Consider the following 25,697-nt stretch of genomic DNA (forward strand, 5'->3'; position numbering starts at 1 on the left):
ATCTGGTGTCACCATAACAAACTCAAGCAATTCCAATCTTTCCTGAAAGTCCAAGGAATCCTTAAGATCTTTTTTAATGGCAAGGGAATTGTCTAAGCCTCTCTGTGTGAGAACAATTGCAAAGGTGAGTTATAGACTCGAAACTCCTTTTTGGGAGTTATTGTTTTGCTTTTAACTACCATCCTCCTCCTCTTCATTTCCCTCTCTACACAGCATTCGTTCTCCATCCCTGACTTCTTCCTTCTGAATTCCAGGTGCAGCATGCAGAACTCTGACCAGGGGGACAGAAAGGTCGTGGCTCGCCCGCGGCACCTGGAAGAGTGAGTAGTCAAACCTACTATCTAACAAAACCCGCTCAGGAGGGGGCTCTGGGATCACGGGAGTGACAGACCACACCCCTTCCCCAGTCCAGCCCTATTCTTTCAATTGGCTGATATCGTTCCTTTCTCTCCCTCCTCTCCGGGAGGGGAGTGCCAATTGTGAAACAGAGATATGAAGGGAGTGAATAGAGCTCTCCTTCCCATTGGCCACCACCACTGTCGTTCAGAATCCACAACCCCTTCCTTGTTGTCTGGGACGTGCTTGTCTTTTGAATTTGGAACTGACCGGAGGAGACCTACACTGGAGTCTATAAAACCGGTGGTTTCCTAGCGTGGTTGTAGGAAGGTGTCTAGAGTACTTCACTCAAAAAATCCCCGGTTCTTTCCCCCAGCCCTCCACACCCCTGCTATTTAATGAAAGCAAAGCCGCCTCAATTAAAAGACTACCTCTAGGGAGGAGCTGGGAGGCTGAGGGGGGAAAAAAGCCCAAGGGTAAAGAGGGATAAAACTCTCTCCAGTCTGGCCCTTCGTTCGCTCGCCACCTTCGGGACTCGGGGATTCCTTATGGCGCGGAAAGACAGCGGGGTTTGCACAGGGAAGTACGGGATTGAACCAAGAACGTGGTCCCGGTGATTGTATCCCAGCCACCCGGGACTCACCTTCTGCTGCAGCAGCAGCTGCATGACCGCCCGTACAGCCCCCGCCTCCTCCCCCTCCTCCTTCCCCCGGGACTTCTAGCTATTACCTCCTCCTCCTCTTCCTCCTCTAAGAAATCAGACTCCAGCTGCTTTCTCCGTTCTTTCCCCTTTTGCTATTTAATTAAGAAGAGCCCGCCCGGGCACTTGGCCCTATCCTATTGTTCGCTGCCGCCGCGGTTTGCTGGCTGCTCGGCTGCCCGGGGCAGGGCTGGGGTAGTGTAGGGCGGGGTGGGTGTGGGAAGGAGTGAGCCTCCGAGCAATGGGGCGAGATGCAAAGGAGTCCTGCCGAGGCTGGAGCCAGCAGCGCGGATGCCACAGCTTCTAGTAGGCTGGTCACGGCCAAGGGCAGAAGGTTGCTGATCAAAGTCCCCGGGAAAGTGCTCCGAGGCCGCGTCCCAGAAAGCGAGAGAGAGAGAAAGTTTGCGTGCGTGCGTGTGTGAGTGTGTTTGAGTGTGTGTTGTGTGCACGCATCTCCCCTCCCCCGCCGTGCCGGGCCGGCGGGGGGGCGGAAAGTCAGCCGCGCCCCCTCCATCATCCCTCTTCCCACCCTTCCCCCAGATGTGCTGAGAGGCACCAGGAGGGAGGAGGAGGAGGAGGAGGAAGAGGAGGAGGAGGAAAAGCAGGAGGACCCGGCTTCTGGCTTGTGTTTTCTGACTTTCCCCATCCTACCACCCATGGAGGCTGCCGGGTCCTCGGCGAAAGCGGCCAAGGTCGGGGCAGGAAACGGGGGCAGCGAAGGGAGTCCTCCTCCTCCTCCTCCCCCTCCCCCTCCCCCTCCCCCTCCGGCTCCTCCGGGGTCTGCAGGGTCTGGGGATTCGGAGCCCGCCCCTTCTTCGAGCCCCGCGGCGGGGCCGGACTCCCCGGCCCCTTCGCCGGAGCTTCCCGCTTACAAGCTACAGGACTTCGATACTCTGGCTACCGTGGGTGAGTTTCTCTTTGGGGAGCGGGTGGGAGGTCGGGGATAGATGGGGAGGAGAAGGGCTGTGGGACTGGAGCCGCACGCACAGAGCAGCTTTGCCCCCCCCCCCGCCCGGGGCGTTTAATTCAAACAAAGGCACTCAGTGTTTGTTGAACCGTCAAGCCCGCGGCTGCCTCCCCTTGTAGTAGCTCCCTAGGTAGTTTCACTTAATGGTGTGCAGCCAGACAGCGAGCCGGGAGCACCTCACTTACCTGTGTGTGTGGTGTGTGTTTTCCCATCCTGCTCTTCCCTTGGGCATGGCCACAAAGAAAAGAGTCAGGGGCTGTTGGTGTTTCAGATCATTGCAAAGACTCTGTTCACCCCAAAGTTGGAAGACTTCTTCCAACAGTCACCACTATCCTTCGACCAGCCCAGCATTTCTTGCAGCACACATAGTTCTTGCTCTCTGGCTTCTATTTTTCTTCGAACTCAGTTTGCTTCTTGGCCCCTCGTGAACTGTCAGCTTTCAGTAAACTTGATTTTGTTTTGTTTTGTTCTCCCTTATGACCAAACTCGAATGAGGACCCTTGTTATGTATTAACTGTGCAGGCATGTCTAGTAAAGGAGTGTGCATATTAAATATTAAGGTATATGCTACAACATTTAAAAAAACCCAAATCCATGGAATAGTGAAGACATGAGAAGCTTGTAAGTTTTTAAAAATGCTAGCGTGAAAATGCCAGGTGTTACACCATATTTTTGAAGGGGGAATTAACAAACCGACAAGCATTTCATGGACTCTTCCTTCATCTTGTTTATGTTGGCTTTCTCGTCCTCTTATTTGGTTTTTTATGTTTTGTTTATGCTCTGGCTGCGTGGTATTGTATGGGCAGCTTGTAGGGTGGCAACCCAGAGTTTGTTTCTTTTCAGATAAGATTTTGACCCTTTGAAAGCATTTTAAGCTATGCAAATAGGATGATTCCAAAATGTTCACACAAGTTTATAGCATCACTCATAGTCCCCATTCATTGCTGAAGGGATTGGGTCAAGATGTTGATAGTAAGAGAAATCATGGGATAAAGTAATTTATTGTTGGTATCAGCTCTTCTTCAATCTAATCTTGCAATATGGAATGAGAGGATTTTAAAGTTGGAGGGGGATCTTAGAGATCATCTTGTCTAGTGCCTTTATTTTAGAGGATGAATTTGCAGTGCACAGAGGTTGTGACTTGCCCTGAGTCACACACAAGCTAGTTAATGATAGAGCCCGTACTAGAATTCATATCTGATTGTCATGCCACCATTACTTCGCCATCCTTCCAGAGAACTAAATTATAAATCAGTTTGGAAGATATAGACTAGGCTGAAACACATTCTAAAAGGTCATCCAGGGTTCCAGGTTTGAAAGGTCTTTGAAAAGGTTGTTTTTGATTGTAGTAGTAGAAAAAGTTGCATTTATGCCAAAACTAGTGATAGTGGCAGCTCATATTTTTATCTTCAGTTTTGCTTTGCCCAAAGCTGATTGAAAATATGAATGACAGTTTGGGTGCATGAACAAGACAGCTCCATGTGTGTGCTGGGAGGATAGGAGAACAGGAGGAGGACCTATGGGCAGAAATGACCTCTAGGCACCTGTTAATACTGGAGAACAAAGATGTAGCGATCACATCACATGCCAATGAGGGTGTTTGAGTGGCTATTTGAGTGAGCACTGAATATATTAAAATCATGTAATATTGGAGCTGCTAGGAATCTTAAGAATCATCTGTTTCAGGCTCCTTATTTTACTTAAGTGGCAGAACCAAGATCAGAACCCAAGCCTCCTAATACCTCTTTCAGTGTGATTTTTACTATTCTATTGCCCTTTTTATTGTTGCTGTTTTAAGGTGCACTGAGGCTGAACCAGGGTGATGTGGGTTGCAGAGGTAATGTATTCTGTCCATGATATGTAATCACTGGGTGTAGAACAGGAATAAGCCAGCAGGAATGTACCTTGAAGAAGGGATTTATTTGTGTTTAGAAAGAACCCTTTGGAACACTAGGGGCATCTCTTCTGCTGGGGTCTAGACTAGCACTCCCCTTCAACCTTCCAATATTTGATTATCAATACTATCTATATACATGTAGTTTTTACCCAGTAGAACATATACTCCTGATACTCCTGGGGATCAAAGATTTTTGATTTTTGTTTTAGTATTCTTAGCACAGACCTAACATATAGTAAGTGCTTAATAAATGCTTGTTGAATTGTGTTGAATAGCATAAGTACTTTTAGACACTTTTAAAACCTGGGCTAATCTTGATATGAAGGTTAATGATTTAGGAGAATCTTGCACAAAATCTTGGCAGTTATTAGAAGTGAAGGTTAGAAAATGACTTCAAAGTGGGCTTTAGAGCGCTTGGAATAGCCGATTTCATACTTTCATACACACATAACTAGACCTCGAAGAGTACCTGAAGGGTACATATATACAAATATATAAAATAAAAAATCATTTGGCTTTCTTTTCTTTTTTTTTTTTGGTCCAGGAAAACAACATTTCCTAAACCAATTTCCTCTCTCAAATGTTTCCTTCTTACTTATTTAAAACTTTTCCTGTTTTAAAAATATTTTGGTCACATAAGACACACTCAAGTGAAATGATGAATCACCATCAAGTATATCTGATCTAAAATTGTAAACTCCCTTACATACTATTTCAGAAAGTTAGCTGCATAGTAACTCAGTATTAGGCTGAGACAAAATGACTCCTAATATAAGTTACAGAAAAGTTCTTAGAGGACATAGAATATTGGACTAAGAAAAACAAAACAAAACGTTGTGAATCATCTAGTCCAACTCATATCGAGGAAGCTTTTCTCCACAATTCCTGGCAAATGATCATACACCTGCCTCTTGAAGCTCTCCAGTGATAGCCCATAATATTCTGTAGCAGCCTATTTTAATTTTCAATAGTGCTAATTTGTTAGACAATATTTACTTATATTGAGCCACATTCTCTTTCTTGCTACCTGCACCCATTACTCATAGTTTTTCCTTCTGGGGCTAAGCAAGATAACTCAAATATAGCTTCTCTGTTACAGCACTTTGGATACTTGAAGATATCCTCTCTTAATCTTATTTCTATAGGCTAAATATCTCCACTTCCTTCAATATATCCTGCAGACATGGTCTCCTGTCCTCTCACCAACTTAGTCACCCTCTCCACCTGCTCTTCACTGGCTCCACTTTGTTAGTGGTCTTTGAAGTTCATTGTCCAGGTCTCAATAGGAACACTTCAGTCAAATTAGTCTCCTTAGACAATGTATTGTCATAGACAGTTACCTAGGACCTTGAATAGGTTAAATAGTTTGCCAGAGTCAGGATGTATCAGTTTGCATTTGAACCCTGGTCTTCCTGGCCTTTATCGAGCGCTCCTTTTTGTGAATTCCTATTGGGTTTTTTTTCCTGGTACACCATGTTTCATGTATTCATTTTGTATTGTTTATAGGATCAGAGACAATGTCTATAGTGGATAGAGAAATTCAGACTAATAGCCGGTGTGAGGATGGAGATTTAGACCCTGACTTCAAGTCTCATGCTCTTTCCCATTATATACATCACACCTGACCTCCTAAGGGTAGGCTTAATGGAAGTTCTAGACAGAATTTTTGATGAGCCTTGAATGATCTGTGGAATTTGTATAGGCAAACAGGCATTTCCTAGAAGGGAAATAGCATGAATGAGGGAAAAGAGACATGATGAAGTATGTTATATGTATGGGTTGAAGACTACTTTTTAATAGCTACTGGCTCTGTGACCCTGGGCCAAACAATTAATCTCCAATTGCCCTTGGTAACTGTTTGAAAACTATAAGTTTTTGAGAAGGTGGGGATCTGCTTTGATAGATGGAGTTTCCTTGTCTGTGAGTTCTCTTTACTAATGAAATCATAGGTCTATTGCCTATCCCTATGATAGAATCATAGCTCTGGTGTCTCTACCTTAGAAGCAATCTATCTAGTACATTCTCTTTATTTTATGGATGAGGGAATTGAGGTCTAAGGAAGTTGAGTGCCATGCCTAAGATCATGTAAGGGACTGAGGGATTTGAACCTCTGAAAGCTGTTTGTCCTACTTTTTCCATTAGTATTATGTTATTCTCTATGTCCTTTCTCACATAGATTGGAAAATTCTTGAGGCCAGCTAGACACTGAGTCATTTATATTTTACATATATACTGAACATAATAGTCCATAATAAATACCCAGTAATCTGATTTTTGAGACTCAGTATTGTCAGAAAGAAGATTTCTATAAGGGAAGTGGCAAAAAAATATGTCATCAGACTTGTGTGTCTGGAAAATAGGTGGGATGATTGTAATATAAGGGATAACTGGTCAGCCTGTGTGTAATAGTCATGTGATGTCAAGAGATGTAAGTGGAAGATTCTTAACATATTGGTCAGCTCTCTTGTGTCCTCCAAAACTTCCCTCTCCTCACTGTGCCCTAACTCCCCTTCCCCCACCTGCAGTTCAGAGGACATAGATGAGAGAATCACAGAATGAGAAAGTTCAGTTGAGTTGCTTCGTGAGTGTTGGAAGAAATGCCTACATGAGATCACAGATTCATCCAAGTATTGAAACCACAGCTTACCTTGGCACAGCTGGTCACATAGATCTGCCAGGGGTATTTTTTTTTTGTTGTTTTTTGTTTTCTTTCTACTTCATTAGTCAGCCAGACTAGAAGGTAGAATTACTAAAAGAATTAAATATAGCATTAAGGTTAGAAAAGGTTGAACTCTTTTCTGACATCACATTCTCCATTTCTATGTCTTCTCACTTAGAACATAAAATAGAATTTTCTCTTGGGTTGTTCCTTTCTCCAGTCTCTCTTAATTCCAGCACTTTCCCTCTTAATTTCTCCCTATTTATCCTGTAGATAGCTTGTTTTGTATATTAGATTGTAAATTCCTTGAAGACAGGTATTGTCTTTTGCCTCATTTTGTATTCCTGTGCTTAGCATGTAGTAGGCCCTTAATAAATGTTTATTGATTGATTTCTCCATATGGCTTCTATTTTGCTTTTGTGGTAATGATTGCTACATTTTGCTAAGCACATATAAAAAAAAAATAGTTGAGCAGTCTGAAAGCTGCCTCAACCTTGACTTCAAGGTACCTAAAGTCTGGTGGGGGAAAAAAAAGAGTACCTATGGAATCCTAGGGTTTTGATAACAAACCATTGCCTTTTTTCTACTTCACAATACTTTATGTGTACACTTTTTTTTTTTTTTTGGTGAGGCAATTGGTGTTAAGTGACTTGCCTAGGATCACACAGCTAGTAAGTGTTAAGTGTCTGAGGCCCTCCTGACTCCAGGGCCAGTGCTCTATCCACTGCACCACCTAGCTGCCCCCTATGTGTACACTTTTTAAACCTAGTTATGAATCTCTCCTCAATTTTCAATAAATTATGCTATTAAGTTATACTCTAGAGATTCATTACTTTTAATTTTGAAAAAGGTGAGGGTTATTTTCCCTTTAAAAAAAATATTTTTCTGGGGCCGCTAGGTGGTGCAGTGGATAGAGTATGGGCCCTGAAGTCAGGAGGACCTGAGTTCAAATGCAGCCTCAGACACTTGACACTTACAAGCTGTGTGACCCTGGGCAAGTCACTTAACCCTCATTGCCCAACCAAAAAACAAAAACAAACAAACAAAAAATATGTCTCTGTTTTTATGTATGTGATTTTGATGGTGCTTGTGGACAGAATAGGAAAGTTGTTTCTATGTGTGATTTTTTTTAAACTTACTAGTATTTTATTTTTTATGTTTGTGATTTTTGAGAGGTTAAAGGAAAGTCTTTTGTCCCTAAACATACCACCATTAAAGAATTACTTCTTTTGTGGTAAATATTTTGTTCATTCGTGAGTTCGCTTTTTTTTTCCTTTTTTTGTGAGGCAATTGGGGTTAAGTGACTTGCCCAGGGTCACACAGCTAGTAAGTATTAAGTGTCTGAGGCTGGAATTGAACTCAGGTCGTCCTGACTCCAGCACCTGTGCTCTATCCACTGCACTACCTAGCTGCCCCTATGAGTTCGTTTTTTAAAAGGCATACATTTCTAGCTGGAGGCAGCAGATTGTTTATAATTTAGAGTGGATTAATCAAGAATTTATTGAATGACTACTACATACTACAACCTAGGAATACCAAGACAGAAATAAAACAGCCCTTGCCATCAGTCAAGAAGCCTAAGTTCTGTCTAGAGAGACTTGCACATATTTAGTTTTATACAAAAAATGTATTAGGTAATATTGGGGAGGACATTAGCCATGAGGAAAAGTTTCTTGTACGAGGTGGTGCCTGAGCTGTTTTGAAGAAACCAAGGGATTTTAAGCTGGCAAAAGAGGAGGGAACCCCTTTCAGGCAGGGAGACAACATGGACAGAGGCACAGGGACAAGAGTTGGGGTGTTGTGTGTGATAAACAACAAAAAGGTAACTTTGGCTACACTGTGCAGAGTGGGAAGGAGTGTAATGTAAAATAAGCTGAGAAAGACTTGTCTTTTTTGTTTGTTTGTTTTTCCTTGCTTAGGAGCCAGGGCAGCACAAAACATAAACTAGATGATTGATAGAGTGGGAAGGAGAGTTTGAAATGCTAAAATTGGGTAAAGGGAGATATCATGGTTTATTTGGGAAGAACTTTTGATTTAGAGTTAAAGGACTTGGGTTTTAATCTAATTTTTACTACTTACTGACACTTAACCTCTCTAACCCTCAGTTTCCTCAAATTTAAAAGGAGGGTTTTATACAAAATGACCTGAGGCTACTCCATCTCTAAATTAATGAGGTGGTTTGGCTGTTGCCTTTAAAGGATTTTGTAGTTGAGTTAAGGGAGACAAGATAAACTATTGTGGCCAATATAATGGAGCCAGGAAGTCAGGGGGTGGAATTTAGGCTAATTTTGGAGGGCATAACATTCCAGATTTGAGGAATGATGGGAGTAAAGACACAAAATTTGGAATGAGAATGGGAAGCTCGTAGAAGTGAATTTAGGTGACTAAAGAAATGCCATTCATATTGGAGGCAGTGTGTTAACAGGGGAAGATGGGAAAGCCTTCAACTACTTTATAATTTTAGGATTATATATTAAAACTGGAAGGGAAGTGAGAGGTCAACTAAGCCATTGGTGCCAAATTAAAATAGAAGTGTCCTCATGGCTGCATATTGATTTAGAACATAACAAATTAATATTATCTATGTTGCATTGTATTTTTATTTATTTTATTAACCATTTCCCCAAATACATTTTAATATGGTTCAAGTCACACTCAGGAGTTTGCTGGCCAAATTTGATACCTCTGATCTCGTACAAACCCCTCATTTTGTAGATGAGGAAACAGAGGGACAGGACATTGAATGGCTGAGTCTTTTTGTTTTTTTGCTCTAGACTATTCATGTACAGGGCTTCCCATGAAGAAATAAAACCTCTTAATTTGGAGGAAAGTCCAGTATGAATCAGTGAATAAACTGATAATATTTACAGCATTTCAGAATTTAGAGCTGGAAAGGACCTTAAATAATTTAGTCCTACATATTTATTTTATGGACCTGGAAACTCAAGCGCAAAGAGATTTTGACATTCCCAGTGTCAGAAAGCTTGTCAAGAACCAAGCTTTCCTATCTCTTAAGTCATCTAGGTAGCACTGTGGAGGGACAGAGTGCTGGCCCTGACTTAGGATCTCCTGAGTTAAAATATGACTTCAGATACTTTATTAGCTATGTGACCCTGGTCAAGTCACTTAACCTCTGTCTTCCTCAGTTTCTTTAACTTTAAAATGGGGATGATGACAGCACCTACCTTCCATGGTTATTGTGACAATCAAATAAAAAGATAATTGTAAAGCAATGAACACAGTGTCTGATATAGTAGGTGTTTAATAAATCCTTATTTATAAATAGAAATAAATACTCCCTCCCAAGTTTATTGTTTTCACTGATATAATATACTTTTAGGGAAATACAGTTTTATTGTTTTAAAGTGCATGTGGTATCAAATTGTGCTTTATTGACAGGAGCATTTGATTTAATTGATAGTTAAGTATTTTGTTACTGAGCTTATGTTATTTGTAAATTTGCAAAAAAAAATTTGTTTTGACAGCATTTCTGACAATTATAATAGTTCTCTTTTGTAGTTTAACAATTCTCTTTGCAATTTTAGTTTGACCTAATTTTATTAGCAAATAGGTTTCTCATCTTTAATTTTGAAGTTCATCTTTGCACTAATCAAAAGTATTACAACTTCTCAATGACTTGGATTTAAATCATCGATGTTTTACCGTATTATAGGTAGAATATTCAATTGACATAGAGTGCTGTAGTACAAAGAATACTTTATTTGGAATCTGAAGACTTAAGTTCAGATTTTGTTGCTGCTACTCAATGCTTACATAATGATCATTTAACCTTATCTATTTCCTTGTCTGTAAAATTAGGGAGTTGAAGCCAATATAATGAATGAACTACTACTATTCCAGTTTGACTCTATAGCCTTTGACTCATACAGCCTTTGATCTCAGTCAGATAGGCTTTCAAAATATTTTTACATAAATCATGCTATTGGATGAATGGATATTTGGTGTAATGGATAGACAGCTGTCTTTGCCTCTTAAACAGACTGTGTATTGTCCTCAAGCAACTTTATATTTTTACTTGCAAAGCAACTGCTGATGTACATTGGTAGAGGTACTTTACTCTCAAAACAATAAATCAAAATGTTACTTAGTGCATATGTGTATATATAATATTGTATTATGAATATATATATGAACATATATGAATACAAACGTACAGACATAAATACATACATATATGGTGTTATTGCTTAGAATTAGGTTGAACTTTTTGTTTAGTCTGTTGGTTTCTAGGTGATGAAACTTGTAAGACAGTTGATGTTATATGAATGGATGTCTAATTGAGTTTTCTGACTACTTAATGTTTCATAGAAACCATAGAAATAGAGACCTCAAAATACTAGGCAAAAGGGAAGACTCAAAGAATAGAAACCAAACAAATCTTTAATCTGTGATGTTACAATCTCCTCTTCCTCCTTTTCTTGTTCTCATTCCTACTCAAAGGAAAGATGGAGAAAATAAGAGAAAAGAGAAATGCTAGTTTTAAAAGGAATTTTAAAATGAAGAATGGTTGCTTAGGATGGTAGTGAGATCTCCACTATCAAAACCTTTCCTCTCTCCTTTTCCCCCAAGCCCCAACTTTGTTGCTCCTGCAGAGCATGACCCTGGTATTGGAACTCAGAATGTGTTTTCTCATTGAAACAGTGGTATAAATGATGGTTATATATAGATGAAATCTCAGACTAATTTCATTCTCTTAATGAAGTTGATGAATTATAACAACAGATTGGTTTTTAGAAACTATTACTAGAAATAAAAATTATAGATTTATTAGGATGTCCTAGAACACAAACTCCCATCTCCCTATTTGTTAGTGGGACACTCCTTCTCTCTGGCTCTGGAGAAAGTAAGGCTGTTGGTGGTGCCTTTTTTTTTTTCCACACTTTAAGGGACCTCTGCTTTTCTCAAGACTATCACCTACCCAGTGTCATGAGTGGTCTAGGCCTGCCAGGGCTCTTTCACCCTTGCTATTGGTGACCTTGGTTATGTGAGCCTTAGGAAAATGTTCTTTCCCTAAGCCAGGTCTGGACTCTGACCCACATTTGAGAGCTAGTATTTGAGAGAGTGCCATTCCTGTCTTCCTAGTTGGCTCTGCTTAAGGTATCACTATTTTTTTTTTAGCATACTTTAGATACATTATGGGTAGAACAGAGAAATGAAATGATGGCCTTGCTGCAGTGAGTGGTACAAGTGAATTATGTATCAGCGAGACTAATACAGTAACACAAATACTAATACAAGTGCTCCTAATACAAGGATGATTCTTTTAATGTATTTTCCCTCTAAATATAAAATTTCATAGGTGGGAAAGTTGATTTTTACTATATTAAACTATAATATTTCTATAAAAACCAAATAGTAAATAGATCAATCTTTTCATTCCTTCCATTTCTCTTTGTTTGGATATATTTTTTCTCTTGTAGTTTCTGATAGCTTCTGATCATTGAATCAGGTCATTGAATCCCATCATCTACCCTATGCATGAACCCTTTCTTACAGCATCCCCACCTCTGTTGGGGTGTTGTGGAAAAGTATTGGGATTTAAAGTTAGAGCATTATACTTGGACTCCTGTAACCTCAGACAAGCCATCTCTTTTTTCTGGTTTTGGCTTTCTTCATCTGTAGAATGAGGGAGTTGTACCAGATGACTTCAGAAGTTCTTTTTAGCTGTTAATCTCTGATCCTGTTTGTCCAGACCCATTGTCACCTACTCTTGGTAATAATATAGTCCCAGTAATAAGGAATTTACTACCTATTAAGGTAGCCCATTCCATCCTGACCTTATAAGTTTTATAGAAAGGGAAAGAAAAAATTTCCCTTGTACGTATCCTGTACCATTTAAAAAAAAAATGGTCTTATGACCTTTTGGCTCACTATCTTTGGGAAGTGGTAAAGTGGAGTGTCTGTTTCAAAGGGCTGAAGAATATTGTAGAAGGTAGCATTTGTGCTACATTTCCAATGATCTCTGTCTCCCTTACCATTCTTCCAATCTTTTGTTTCTCTTCCAATTCATTTATTACGTTGACTTAGAAGTTTCTTTCTCTTCCATTCATTGATTACTTTCACTTTTCTGTGCACAGTGCCAGAACGGATGCCCCTGGAATTGAAGTCTTTTGTTTATAGAGAAGGTCTAACAATTACTCAGATACTAAGTTTATTTTCTTGAGGGAGAAAAAAAGTCTTAAAGTGAAACTGATCTTTTAATTCCCTGAGAAGGTGTGGTTAGCATTGCAGTTCTGAAATGCTTATATTCTATTCATAACAAAGTGTAAATGAATGGTACTAATATCAACCTTTGGCATGTTGGCAGAGTTGGTGTTGTCATTGTGGATAGATGGTTGATCCTGAAGTAAAGAAAACCTGGGTTCAAGTCCTGTCTCTGACACATTGTACCTGTGTGACCACTGGCAAAAACCACTTAACTTCTCAGTTAACCTCCAAACCACTTAACTTTCCAGGCAACCCTCTACACTGTGTTAAGAGGAGTTACTGAGCTGGAACAGTAGAGGAAGACTAGTTTCCACATTGGGAATTTTTTAGACCATTTTCCCCCCCAAGTTAGGTCTATTAGCTCTATCTTTTCATAGAATAAAGATTTTTTTTTTTTACAAAGAAATCATAGTAGTGCTGGTTAATAATATTTTAAAATATGTTTTTATTGATATCTTCTGTCTCTTATTCCAAGTATCTCTTCTCCCATGAAACAAACAGAAAAAAAATTGTGGAGGGGAAAAAAATATCAACAGTTGATCATTTAAAAAGTCTGAAAACTCACAATATGTATGTAACACATTTGGATTTCTCACATCCTGGAAGGGATGAATTGTGACTTCTCATGTCTCTTCAATTGAGTCCTGCTTGGTTTTTATAATTTTATTGATTTCACCTTTTATTTTTCTAGGTGTGTAGTTTTTTTGTTTTTGTTTCTGTTTTTTGTTTTTTTTTGTAGTTTTTCTTTCCATTTATATTGTTGTAGTTACTACATATATTTTTTTCTTGGCTCTTCTTACTTCACTTTGAATCAGTTCATATAGATCTTTCCATCTTTGTATTCAGCACATTTCTTGTACATATCATTTCTTATAGCACAATACTATTTCATTACATTCATGTACCACAATTTGTTTAGCTATTTTCCAATTAACTTTATTTCCAATTTTTAGCCATCTCAAAAAATTGTTGCTATAAATATTTTGGTGTACTACCTGTGGGCTTTCTTCTTACTGATGGTTTCCTTGGTGTATAAGTCCAATAATGGAGTCTCTGGTTCAAAGGGTTTTCAAATATTTTATATACATAAGTCCAAATTGCTTTCTAAAAACATGTACCATTTCATAGTTCTACCAACAGTGAATCACTGTGCTATTATTCCACCTCCCCTCCAACATTTATTATTTCAGTTTTTGTATTTCCCCCCTCCCCCTCTCCAATTTTCAGGGTATGTCATGAAACCTGAGGTTTGTTTGGATTTGCGTTTCATTATTAGCGACTTGGAACATTCTTTCAACTGTTTGTTAATACTTTGCAGTTCTTCCTTTAAGAACTGTTTGTTCATATCCTTTGATCATTTATTTATTGGGGAACAAATATTACTCAAATATATCTATTATCTCCATGTACACACACATATATAACTTTCTGTAATACACTTACATATATGTATATAGATATACACATAAATAGATAGTGTATATATTTTGGATTCTAAACTCTTAGAGTAATTTGATACAAAGATTCCTGCTCCCCCGCCCCCCGCATTTGTCCTTTATCCTACCTGCATTAATGTTTTCTGTGCAGAAGCTTTGCAGTTTGAAGTAACTTAAGTTATCTATTTTATCTTATGTAATTGTATCTGTCTCTTGTTTGCTCGTGGACAGCTAGGTAGTGCAGTGGATAAAGCACTGTTCTTGGATTCAGGAGGACCTGAGTTCAAGTCCAGCCTCAGACACTTGACACTTGCTAGCTATGTGACCTTGGGCAAGTCACTTAACCCTCATTGCCCTGCAAAAAAAAAAGAAAGAAAAAAAAAGAATACATCTGCTCTGCAAAGTATATGATCTATTTTTCATCTAATTTTTAATAGTATTATCTTTAATATTAAGGTGTCATACTGACTTAAAATGCATTATAGAATGTATTATAGAATGAATCAAAGCCTAATTTCTATTAGACTGTTTTTCAGTTTGTACATCAGTTTTTATCATATGCTGAGTTTTTCTTAGTTAATTTGTGTTTTCTGTTTTATCAAACACTGGGTTATTGAATTCAATTGTTTCTGATTCACCCTTATCTAGTCTGTTCTATTCTTTGTTCATTTTTTTAAACCAATACCAGATGGTTATGGTAACTTCTGCTTTGTGGTATAGTTTGGAGTCTAGGAGTATTTTTCCTCCATTGCCCCCCTTCTTTTCATCATTTCTCTTGATATCCTAAATCTTTTATTTTTCCTAATGAATTTTGTCATTTTATCAAGTTCTATAAAGTATCACCTTGATAATTTTATTGATTTGGCATTAAAAGTATAAATTAATTTGCATAATATTATAATTTTTATTATATGGACATGGCCTAGCCATGAACACTGCATATTCCTCTAGATATTTATGTTCTTTGATTCTTGAAGGAACTTGTAATTGAATCTATAGAGATCTTTTTGTGTGCTTTGGATAGGTCGATCCCCAGATTAATTATTTGGAGGAAGATTTCCCTTTCTATTATTGCTTTTTGTTTTTAGTTATCTTATAGAAATGTTGCTAATTTTTGAGGATTTATTATGTAGCCTGAAACTTTTCTTAACTAGTATCTTTTTTGATTCCCTAAATTTTTTCAAGAAAATCATTACATCATAAGAAAATAGGGATAATTTTACTTTCTCTTTACCTATCTTTATTTCTTTATGTTTCTTCTCTTATACCTATTTGCTAGCATTTCCAGAACTATATTAAACAGTGATAGGAGAATGGACATCCTTCCTTTACTCTTTTTTTAAAAAATTAATTTATTCTTTTAGTGAGGCAATTGTAGTTAAGTGACTTGCCCAGGGTCACACAGCCAGTAAGTGTTAAGTGTCTGAGGCCAGATTTGAACTCAGGTACTCCTGACTCCAGGGCCGGTGCTCTATCTACTGCACCACCTAGCTGCCCCCTTCCTTTACTCTTGTATTTGTTGGAAAAGGTTCTAGTGTATCTCCATTGCATAGGATGCTTATTTTTGGTTTTAGATACTTTTTATGATATTAAAAAAGGTCTCTCTGTACTTATACTTTGTAGGGTTTTTAAGCATAAAAGAGTTTTCTATTTTGTCCAAGACTTTTTCTGTGTCTTCTGTTATAGTCATATTGTTTTGGGTGTTTTAGTTTTTATTATGATTAATTATGTTGATTGTTTTCCTAATATTGAACCATCCTTGCATTGTTGGTAGAAATCTTCTTTGGTCATAATGAATGATTCCTTGGATAAATTGCTGTAGTCTGTTTGACAGGATTTTGTTTAATGTTTTTGAGTAAATGTTCACTAATGATATTGGCCTATAGTTTTCTTTTTGAGTTTCCCCTGCTTTAGGTATTAATTAGGCCTGTATTTGTCTCATTAAAGGATTTTGGTAGGGTACTTAATTTTTGAGGATAATTTGTGAAGTATAGGTAATAAGTATTCTCTAAAAGTTTGATAGAATTCTGTGAACTTCTCAGGATGAGTTTTTTTTTCCTTTGGTAGTGCTTATACATATAGATTTATTTCATTTTCTGAAATTGGGTTATTTGAGATCTGTATCTGGTCTTCTGAATTGGTCTGTGGGATCGGGTTTTGTTGTAAGCCTTTGTGGATTTGTACAGTCTTGGGTCTGCTAGTGAAGCCTAGCTGCTAGTAGTGTGGGAGGTGGGTGAGGGAACAGTAATTGAGCACCATTTCATGTCTTTTTAAACAACTTTTTTGGGGGATTCTGGGTGTTTTAGACAATGAAGACAAAGGAAGTTACTTTATCTCTGGTGAATAATTTCAATTTTGGAGTGATTTGAGAGGTTGTAGAGATCAGAGAAAATGTCTAGTTCTCCATCTTGTTGTTTACATGACCTGATTAATAATATTCTGTTGGAACATATATCATCAGACTTGAAAACGTTTGATTCTTTTGATTTCTTTTTTCTAAATTACCTTGATAGAACTCATAAAATTTTGCAGTTTCAGATCCTTAGAGATCATCAGTCTATTTAGTCTCACAGATGAAGAAACAGACTCAATGATTTGTTGTTAGTGAAAAAACTTGAATGAAAATTCAGGTCTTTTGACTTCCAAGTCATTGTTGGTTTTTCCATTATACCATATGTGGAGCCAATACCATTTGATGGTAGATCTGATTACCATACAAGAATGTTTTCTAAAATCTCATATGCGGAGATTTTGATCAGTTATACATTTGCCACATTTTACTATCTTTGTGGATAATATTCTCCCAACACCATTCCCCCCCCCCCCATCTTTGGACTAAACAATCACTGACACTATAAGAGTATACTATCTAATTCTAATTCCTGCTTTTTTCATACTCCTTCTCTTCAACTCTACCTTACCCATGTTCTACTCAAGCCCTGCCCACTCTTGGAATTCCTATTACATAGTAAACAAACTAGCCTTCATTCTGGATCACTTTCGCTTATATTCCTTCCATCTCTTCTTTTTTGAGACCTGCCTCCATGCTGGTGACACTGCATCTCTGGCCATTTTCTCTACCACTGATTGTACCTTCACTCAGTCCCCCTACTGGTCCTGGAGGAGAAGGTACCTCTTGCTCCCCATGGCCACTTGCAAATTCTCCTTTTTTTTGAAATCCATTAGCTACCTCTCCTCCTTGGAAGTTCACTTTTTTTTTGGTGGGTCAAGGAGGATTAAGTGACTTGCCCAGGGTCACACAGCTAGTGTCAAGTGTCAGAGGCCAAATTTGAACTGTGTCCTCCTGAATCCTGGGCTAGTGCTATATCCACTATGCCACCTAGCTGCCCCTGGACGTTCACATTATTAAAAATTTCCACCATATATAAATCATGGTGGCTATTGTGTTGTAGCTTCCAAGTTATTCTCCCTCATTTCTCAAGAAGTTCAGCACTTGGCAGGACCTACCCCCAACTCTTACACTAGAGAACTTCAATAACCATATTTGTGCTCCTTCAAATTTTCTAACCTCCCAATTCTTTAGTCTCCTTAAATTCCATGATCCCTCCTCAGTCACACAGAGACTCACATGTGTTCTACTTCCTTAATAAAATAACAACCATAACAAACAGAACTCCAACATTCCTTAATATGACCATACCTCTTGTCATTCCTTCTTTTCCTTCATCTTACCCCTCCTAAACTTATATGTTACCCTGATTTTTACCTCTAATAAGTCCATCTCTGAATATAGTTTATATATACCTCTGCTCTAACTATAGTTTCCACCTTCTTTGATCTTGACCTATACTGTCTTCTTTTCTTAAGTTTCTTGGCTCCTTTGCCCTATAGCTACTAAACTCTTGCCAAACCTCAGCCCTAAAATACTACATTCACCTCCTCCACCTTTACTCACATATTGCTCAATACTACTGGAGAACATAACCATGCTCAATGGTTATTACATTATAAATTTATCTGATCCAACTTCAGATGTGCTCTCACTGCAGGAAGGCCATCCTTATATTCCTCTCTAGTTGATTTCCTATCTCACTGACCACAGAAACTTCTAGACCTTCTCTTCCCTCCTCAAAAATCCCATACTGTCTCTATCTTACTTTCTCTCAGCTGGGGGCATGGCCATATAAACATAAGCCCCCTTATTTCTTCTCTTCATCTCCAAATCCCTTGACATCTCCACCCTCATCATGGATTTCTTCTCCTTTCCCCTGATTTTTTTTTTTTTTTTAGTGAGGCAATTGGGGTTAAGCGACTTGCCCAAGGTCACACAGCTAGTAAGCATTAAGTGTCTGAGGCTGGATTTGAACTCAGGTATCCTTTCCCTGATTTTATTTTTTTTTCATTCATTCATTCCTTTATGTATTTATTTAGGTTTTTTTACTTTTTTTTTCCTTTCCCTGATTTTAACAAAGAGGTGGTCCTTATTGCTTGGGTCAACATTTTGATGTGTCCTTTATTCCCTCTCCTATTGTCTATATCAGAGCCTCATTCCCTCTGTCTTTCAAATCTCCTATGTCTCTATATTAGTTTCTTTTCTACTGCTTTCAAACATGTCCAAGTCTTACCTATCCTTAAAACCTACACAAGATCCAGCCATCCACTCAAACTATCACCTTGCATTTCACCTCTCTTATTTGGCCAAACTCCCAGGAAAAATAACAACAAAACCCTGTCTACTCAGCTCCACTTCCTTTCCTCTCACTCCTCAACCCTTTAAACCCTGGTTTCTAACCTCGTTACTCAACTGAAAGTTCTTTCTCGAGTTGCCAAAAATATCTAAATTGACAGGTCTGATTATCTTTTCTCAGACTTCATCCTTCTTAACCTATCAGGTACATTTGATATTGTTGACCAGGTTCTCTTGGATATTCTTTTTTTCCTCTGGGTTTTGGTGATAATGCTCTTTCCCATTTCTCTATTTGCTATTTCTAGCAGCTCTTTCTCTTTTTTGGTTTATCTGTTTTGCTCCTGATAACCATGGATATTTCTCAAATCCATTATGAACCCCTTCTTCTTTCACTATTTTCTCTATCTCAGCTACCTTATCACCTCCTATGGATTTCACCATCTCAATGCAGATGACTGCTACATCTATATAACCAGCATTTTTCTTGAGGCTAGATCCCAGGCCACTTTATATTTTCCTAATTTGAGGATACTAAGTGCCTATCTGCCCAAATATATTTTCTCCCATTGGGCCCTTGACAATTATCTTGAAAAATATTAAGATTACTTCTTTGGTAATCAAAAAAGTTGAAGCTATTGTCTCTAGAAAGCTTCTGTTTAAGATTCACTTTAACTAGAAGAGAGAAAGGTTTTACTGTATCTTCCTCTCATTAGTATTGTCAGATGCTCTATTTATTACCTGCAAGAGTATAACCTGTCCTGATGAGATAGATAAATCTTAATTGGGAATAGGGTGGGGCATGATCACAAAGCCTTGTGTGACCAGTTAGGGTAACAGGAGAGTAGGGTACTCAAGTTGGGTACCTCAGTCAGAACCTTGGAACCTTAAATAGCAACACCTAGAAAACTACTAGGAAATGAAGTAATTGTAGAATAAGGTATCTGGGTCTTAGGTACCAGAAAAACAGAATTTTCAGTTTTGTCTGAAGCTAGATTGGGAGAAAAACACATTATAATGGTCAGCAGTCATTGGGGAAAAGTTAGTTAAAAAACAAAACAAAACAAAGCCCCAAACCCAAACCATTTAACTCATCACTGATATACTTGAGCATAAGACTCAGATTCTTAATAATGAGACTCTGAGAGGCAATCTAGAGTTGCAAGAGCCTAACAGTCATGGTAGGAAAGTATTACTCCTTCTGACTGAAATAATGAAGAACAACTTTGTCTTTCTTCTCCTTATAATAACTTCATTGCAACACAGTTGCCAACACAGTGGTGCCTCCCCCTTTTGATTATTTAATGATCCAGTGTATTAGAGATGCCTGTGATTTGAACTTGACTGGCTTTTGTCCCTTTTCCTGAGTCATAATTTTTCTTTCCATGATTGTTCTAAGAACCAGCTGATAACTCTTTTGCACACAACCCCTTTCTCTAGTGTACTCAACACTTCCAGACACACTTCAAGCAGTTGTGCCCATCTGCCTTGGAACAGCTGGTGGCAGCAAGTGTTGAGAAAACAAGGCAGCTGTCACCTGCTCTTGAATTCTCTTTTTATCTTTGTAATGTGTTGTACTTGAACTGCTTTGAAATTTAAATGACTACCTCTCTTGAAGGGTATGGGTGAACGAGAAATGAAATTAAAAATATATTGTAAAGTTTATATAAGAATCAAAAAGTGAAATCTTGATTCAGTTCTGCTTGAATCACCCTGTGATTGTGACTTCTCATCTTCTTCTTTCAGGTTGTGGACCAGTGAAGTCCATTCTTTTCAGAGCTCTCTATGTGTGGTATGAGGAATGTTACTACTTCACTTCCAAATAAATGTACATGTCATGCATATGCTTTAATAGAACTGTTATCAGTATTGGTTCTCTCCCCTGTGATGCAATTTGCAATCCAATAATACTTCTTTGTGACTCTTTTCCATGTCCTTCCATAAATCTTCCATAGGGGATCCCTACAACATTCTGAAGACCTCCTTCTAAGCCTCTTGATTTATGGGTACAAGTGCAGCACAGCAGCTGTCAATTCGGTTCAGTGTGCATTTACTAAACATCTACAATGTGATGAGCACATAGGTGCAGGGTGCTGGGCAGCTAAGGACAAAAAATGAATAGTCACTTGCCCACCATTTCCCCACATTCCACTGGGTGGGGGATGTAATGTACATACATATAAGTAAATAGAAAGTAATTTGCCATGGGATGGAGTGGGTATGTGGTAAATCATAAGGGGTATCTTGAGTTGAGGCTTGAACTAGGGATTATAAGAAAATAAGGAGAGTAGGGTAGAGTATATTAGGGAAAAGGGACAGCTTGGAGGTGGGAAATGGAATGTAATGTTCTGGAACTGCAAGTAAATCATTTTGACTGGAAAATAGAACATGCTAGGGACACTAATTGGAGAACTTTAAATGCCAAACCAAGAGATTTTTATTTTATATTAGAGGCAATAGGGAGTGGGAATCTCCTTGGTTAGGGGAATGGCATAGTTAGGCTCGTGATTTAAGAATATTAGTCTTGTAAAAGATATATTGGAGAGGGAGAAACTTGGATTGAGACAAGGAGATTGATAGTTTAGGGGCTAGAATTATGGAGGTAGAACCAGTAGAACCCTCCAATCAACTGGATATGAGAAGTAAGGGAGAGTGGAGAGTTGTGTGATTGAATTTTGGAACCTGGGTGACTGGAAACATGGTAGTGCCTTCATCAAATATGAGGAAGTTAGAAAGATGGGTAGATTTTGTGGGGAATGTAGTGAATACTGTTTTGGACATGTTGATTTAGGACATCAAGGTTGGAGATAAATGGCAGACAGCTAGAGATGTGGGACTAATGCTCAGAAAAGAGATGAGGGCTATGTAGATTTTCAAATCATTTGCCTACAGCTGATAGTTGAACTCATGGAAACTGATGGGATCACCATGAGAGACTCAGGATCTTTTTATATACCCATGCAGAGAGGTCTAGGACATAGATGATGGATGATACAATGTAGAGGATTGAGAAGGCATGATTGAACCCAAAGGAGGAAAACCAGTCGAGACTGGTGTCATGAAAACCCAAAGAGAGAATTAAGGAAAAGAGGGTGGTCAGTAGTACCAGATAATATAGAGAGGTCAGTAAGATCTTCCATTTAGCAATTAAGGGATTTGGTAACTAAGTTGGAAGAGACCATTTTGGAAACCAGATTTCAAGGGCTTGAAAAGTAGGTAGGAGGTGAAGTAAAGGTGAGGAGTGGGTATTACTTTTTTTCTAAGAGTTTGACAGTGAAGGGGAGTGGCTATGCAACGATTGTAGGAGAGGGTGTAGCAGGACTGAATGAAGATATTTTTTAAGGCTTGGGAGAGCTAGGCATTTTCATAGCTAGTAGGAAAGTGCCAGTGGATAAAGAGAGGGGTTGGAGTGGGGAAGGAGATGACTGAGGGAAACATGGTGCCAGAGGGAATGAGTTTGAATGGGCTTAAGGTAATAAATAAAGGGATAAGCCTTGACAAGGAGAAGGATCATTTCTTCTTCTGAAGTTGAGAAGAAGTAAAAGAGATTGAGAGATGATATGTTGATGAGATCTGAGGTATAAAATTGAGGAATAGAGAAATTCCACAACGGATCACCTCAGATTTCTCATGAAGTATGACATGAGTTCTGCAGAGAGCCAGCGGAGCAGTGGTGATATAGGTATTCAGAATGTGGCACACAGTAAACACTTAATATTTGTCGATTGACTAGGTGATTTGAGAGAGGGAAAGGGGGTTGAAATGGATGCTGTGGGAAGTTAAATAGGGAGTTAATCAGGGAAGAGTGGAAGGATTGTGGTTCAATGATTATGGCCCTTTCGAGATCATATAATGTAATTTATTCCCTTTTTTGCACAGTTTATAGTTGGATATAGTTATATCCAATGGATGTCCATTTTTTTTGGTCACTTCATAGTCCTTTTGTTACTGCAATTTAAATTGTTTAGAGATTGTGATAGTCTAGATTACACAGGTTTATACCATCGCCAGCCAGAAGACTATTGTTAACATTTTTGTTTTAGGGAAGTTTTAGAGTCATTGAATGTATAACACATTTTTCAAACAATAAACTGACTCTCTTCCTCTATTTTCTGGCCCAATTCACACACACAAATGTGAATTAAAAAATAATAATATTAGATTCTTTAGTTAGCACACTTTTTTTTAATGTTTTATGATGTTGTGCATTAAATAGAACTTGTCTTTGTTAACATGGAAAGGGACTTCTGACTCTCGATATTGTTTCAGGGAATAGTGAAAAAATCCTAGAATAATTGTCAAAAAGATCTGGCTTCTAGGCTCTTTTCTCCACTTGTAAACCTTGTCACCATGGGTAAAATACTGACTTTTTTCAATAATATTTTTCTCCTTTGTGTAAAATGAGGGTGATAGTTTCTCTAACTATTTTATTGTCATTTTAAGTGTCAAGTATAATTGCTATATCTTGCAGGAGCAATAGTTGTTTTTTTTTATCTGAGCAAGAAAAAGTTTATCATTCCAAATGATAAATTTAAGTAATGACAGAGTTCTAATTATCCCCTTTTCCCTGCCTTTCTTTCACATTTAGAGAAAGGGATGGAATACATTAGAAGAAGAATCTTTCCTGTTCACAAGCACCATGGGTATAATGGAAAGAATAATAGATTTGGAGCTAGGAGAGGCTTGGATTCCAAGTGTCTAACTTTGAATAACTCACTTAACATGTATGAGCCTCTTTCTACTCAGGTGAAAAATTAAGATAAGCATATACATGGTATTTATCTCACAGTTCTGACCATCACATCAGATAATGTTAAAGCATTTTGAAATCCAGAAAGTCTTAGAAACTACAAAGATAATAGTGATACTAAGTCTTATATATGTATGATATTACCAAATCCGAGCTGTTCAAAGATAACACAGATAACCCTTAATTCAGGGAAGATGAATAAGAAAGGAAGATAGGAAAAGAGTTATTGTTGGCCACCAAATGGTACTCTTTGGTCCAGGATAGCTCTGTTGTTGTCTTTTGGTGTGGGTTAGGAATGGGAATATAATTCTGGGTTAAAAGTATCGAGATCTGGAGGAAACTTTAAAGAACTTAGTATCACTATTATCTTTGTAGTTCATGAAATAGGTAGTGTGCATAGGAGACCCAAGATTCAGACCTAAATGCCTGACTCCATATTCAGTGGCTCTTTTCACTTATGAATCTACAGTTTCTTAGGTACCCTTAGTTCTTAAATCAGGTGTTCGTGAATTGGAGAAGTAACTGTTCCCAGTCATTTTGTTTGCTCAGTGATGGAATCTAGGGAAGTCTTGTCTCCAAATTCAGATAGCTGAGGATAGAGAAGTAAAAAGACTACTTTTAATAATGAAGATGGTGGTATAAGAGATACTGACAAGACTAAAAAAAATGTGTTGACCTGAAATGTCACAAAACTTTAAGGGCTGATTATAATAATTTATTATATTTGTTATATCATAATCATAAAATTAGTGATGGGTGGGTAGCAGAATATACTGTGTAATTTAAAATTCTAAATATGGGTTCTAATTTGTCCCACCCCCCAGTTTTCGGGGAAAACTGACTAAAATCACTGATAAATGAGTTTAAGTTTTTAAGGGTTTATTGAATGATAGTAAAAGAAAAAGAAAGATTGAGAACCGATTTCTTACAATCTGGCAATCCTAGCCTTCCTAATCTCCCACTTCTGAAGTTCTCTGCCACCACGCTGATGTCTCGAAGCCAAAAGGGAAGAACCCTCCTCCAGTGTCTGCTTCCTGCTTCATGCTCTCCTCCCAGAAATGGGAGGTTCCTCAAGCTGATTGACTAGTGTCATACAAATTCATTAAGTACCCTTAAGTACCAGCCAGATGTGCTTACAATCTAGTGCACCAGTTAGTTGCTCTTCCCCAACTCAATCAGCCCAGATCAATCTCCAGGTGAACCCCTGAGTTCCATTATCTTGACACAACACAAGTAGCTTGAATGTTTTACCTAGCTTCCAGGATATTTTGGGGAGAAAATTGGGCTTGTGGAGATAATGGAGACAAAAGTACCACACCCTCCACCCCACTGCCTTTTCGTGCAGAATCTGCTAACTTGAATGATTTTCACCTTCAAACAAAATCATTTTCTCATTGATTATATTAGTACTAGTTCAGAAACATGTTAGACATTTGGGGAAATTTTTGTGAAGAAATGAAAATAGGAATCCAGCCCAACCCAACAAAAATTTAGTGAGCTCTTACTTGTGAATTTTTTTTTTAGGATGCACAATTTTTTAAAAAATATATCTTAATTAATTTTAAAATTGGAGTATCTAGGGCAGCTAGGTGGTGCAATGGATAAAGCATCGGCCGAGGATTCAGGAGGACTTGAGTTCAAATTTGGCCCCAGACATTTGACACTTACTTGCTTTGTGACCCTGGGCAATTCACTTAACCCTCATTGTCCTGCCCCCCCCCCCAAATTGGAGTATCTTTTATACTTGATATTTCAGGTGGTGATTTTATAAAGTAATAAGTTTGAGGAAATTATTAGTCTTTCTATTACTGATTTCTAGGGTTTTCATCACTTGCTTTAAATAGATTCCCCCCCCCCCATGGATATTGGATCTGTAAATTACCTTTCCATAAAATGAGTCCATATTTTTGTCAAGACAATGTGTGATGTTTTTAACTTGTTTCTTTTTGTTTTTTCCCATTAGAGTACCTAGTTCTTAATTAATATTTGTTGACTAATTCTTTGATACTTCAGACAACAGTGTTTAGAGAGAGACACTTGGAAGCAGTACAGATTTAAAGAAAGTGGACCAGGATTAGA

The 25,697-nt window shown here is 38.2% G+C and overlaps 1 protein-coding gene across 2 annotated transcripts in view; it reads left to right on the top strand.

Moving 5' to 3' along the window:
• The first annotated feature begins 1,074 nt into the window (after positions 1-1,074).
• Positions 1,075-25,697, top strand: part of PRKX (protein kinase X-linked) — a 154,581-nt gene continuing 129,958 nt past the window's right edge. For both annotated transcript variants that reach the window (XM_043997563.1, XM_043997564.1), the window contains exon 1: positions 1,075-1,942. In XM_043997563.1, the coding sequence (XP_043853498.1) occupies positions 1,693-1,942 (250 nt within the window). In that variant the 5' untranslated portion in view covers positions 1,075-1,692. The remainder of the gene's footprint in view (positions 1,943-25,697) is intronic.

Source organism: Dromiciops gliroides, chromosome 3 (genome assembly GCF_019393635.1).
Source record: "Dromiciops gliroides isolate mDroGli1 chromosome 3, mDroGli1.pri, whole genome shotgun sequence".
In the NCBI taxonomy this organism is placed as follows: Eukaryota; Metazoa; Chordata; class Mammalia; order Microbiotheria; family Microbiotheriidae; genus Dromiciops; species Dromiciops gliroides.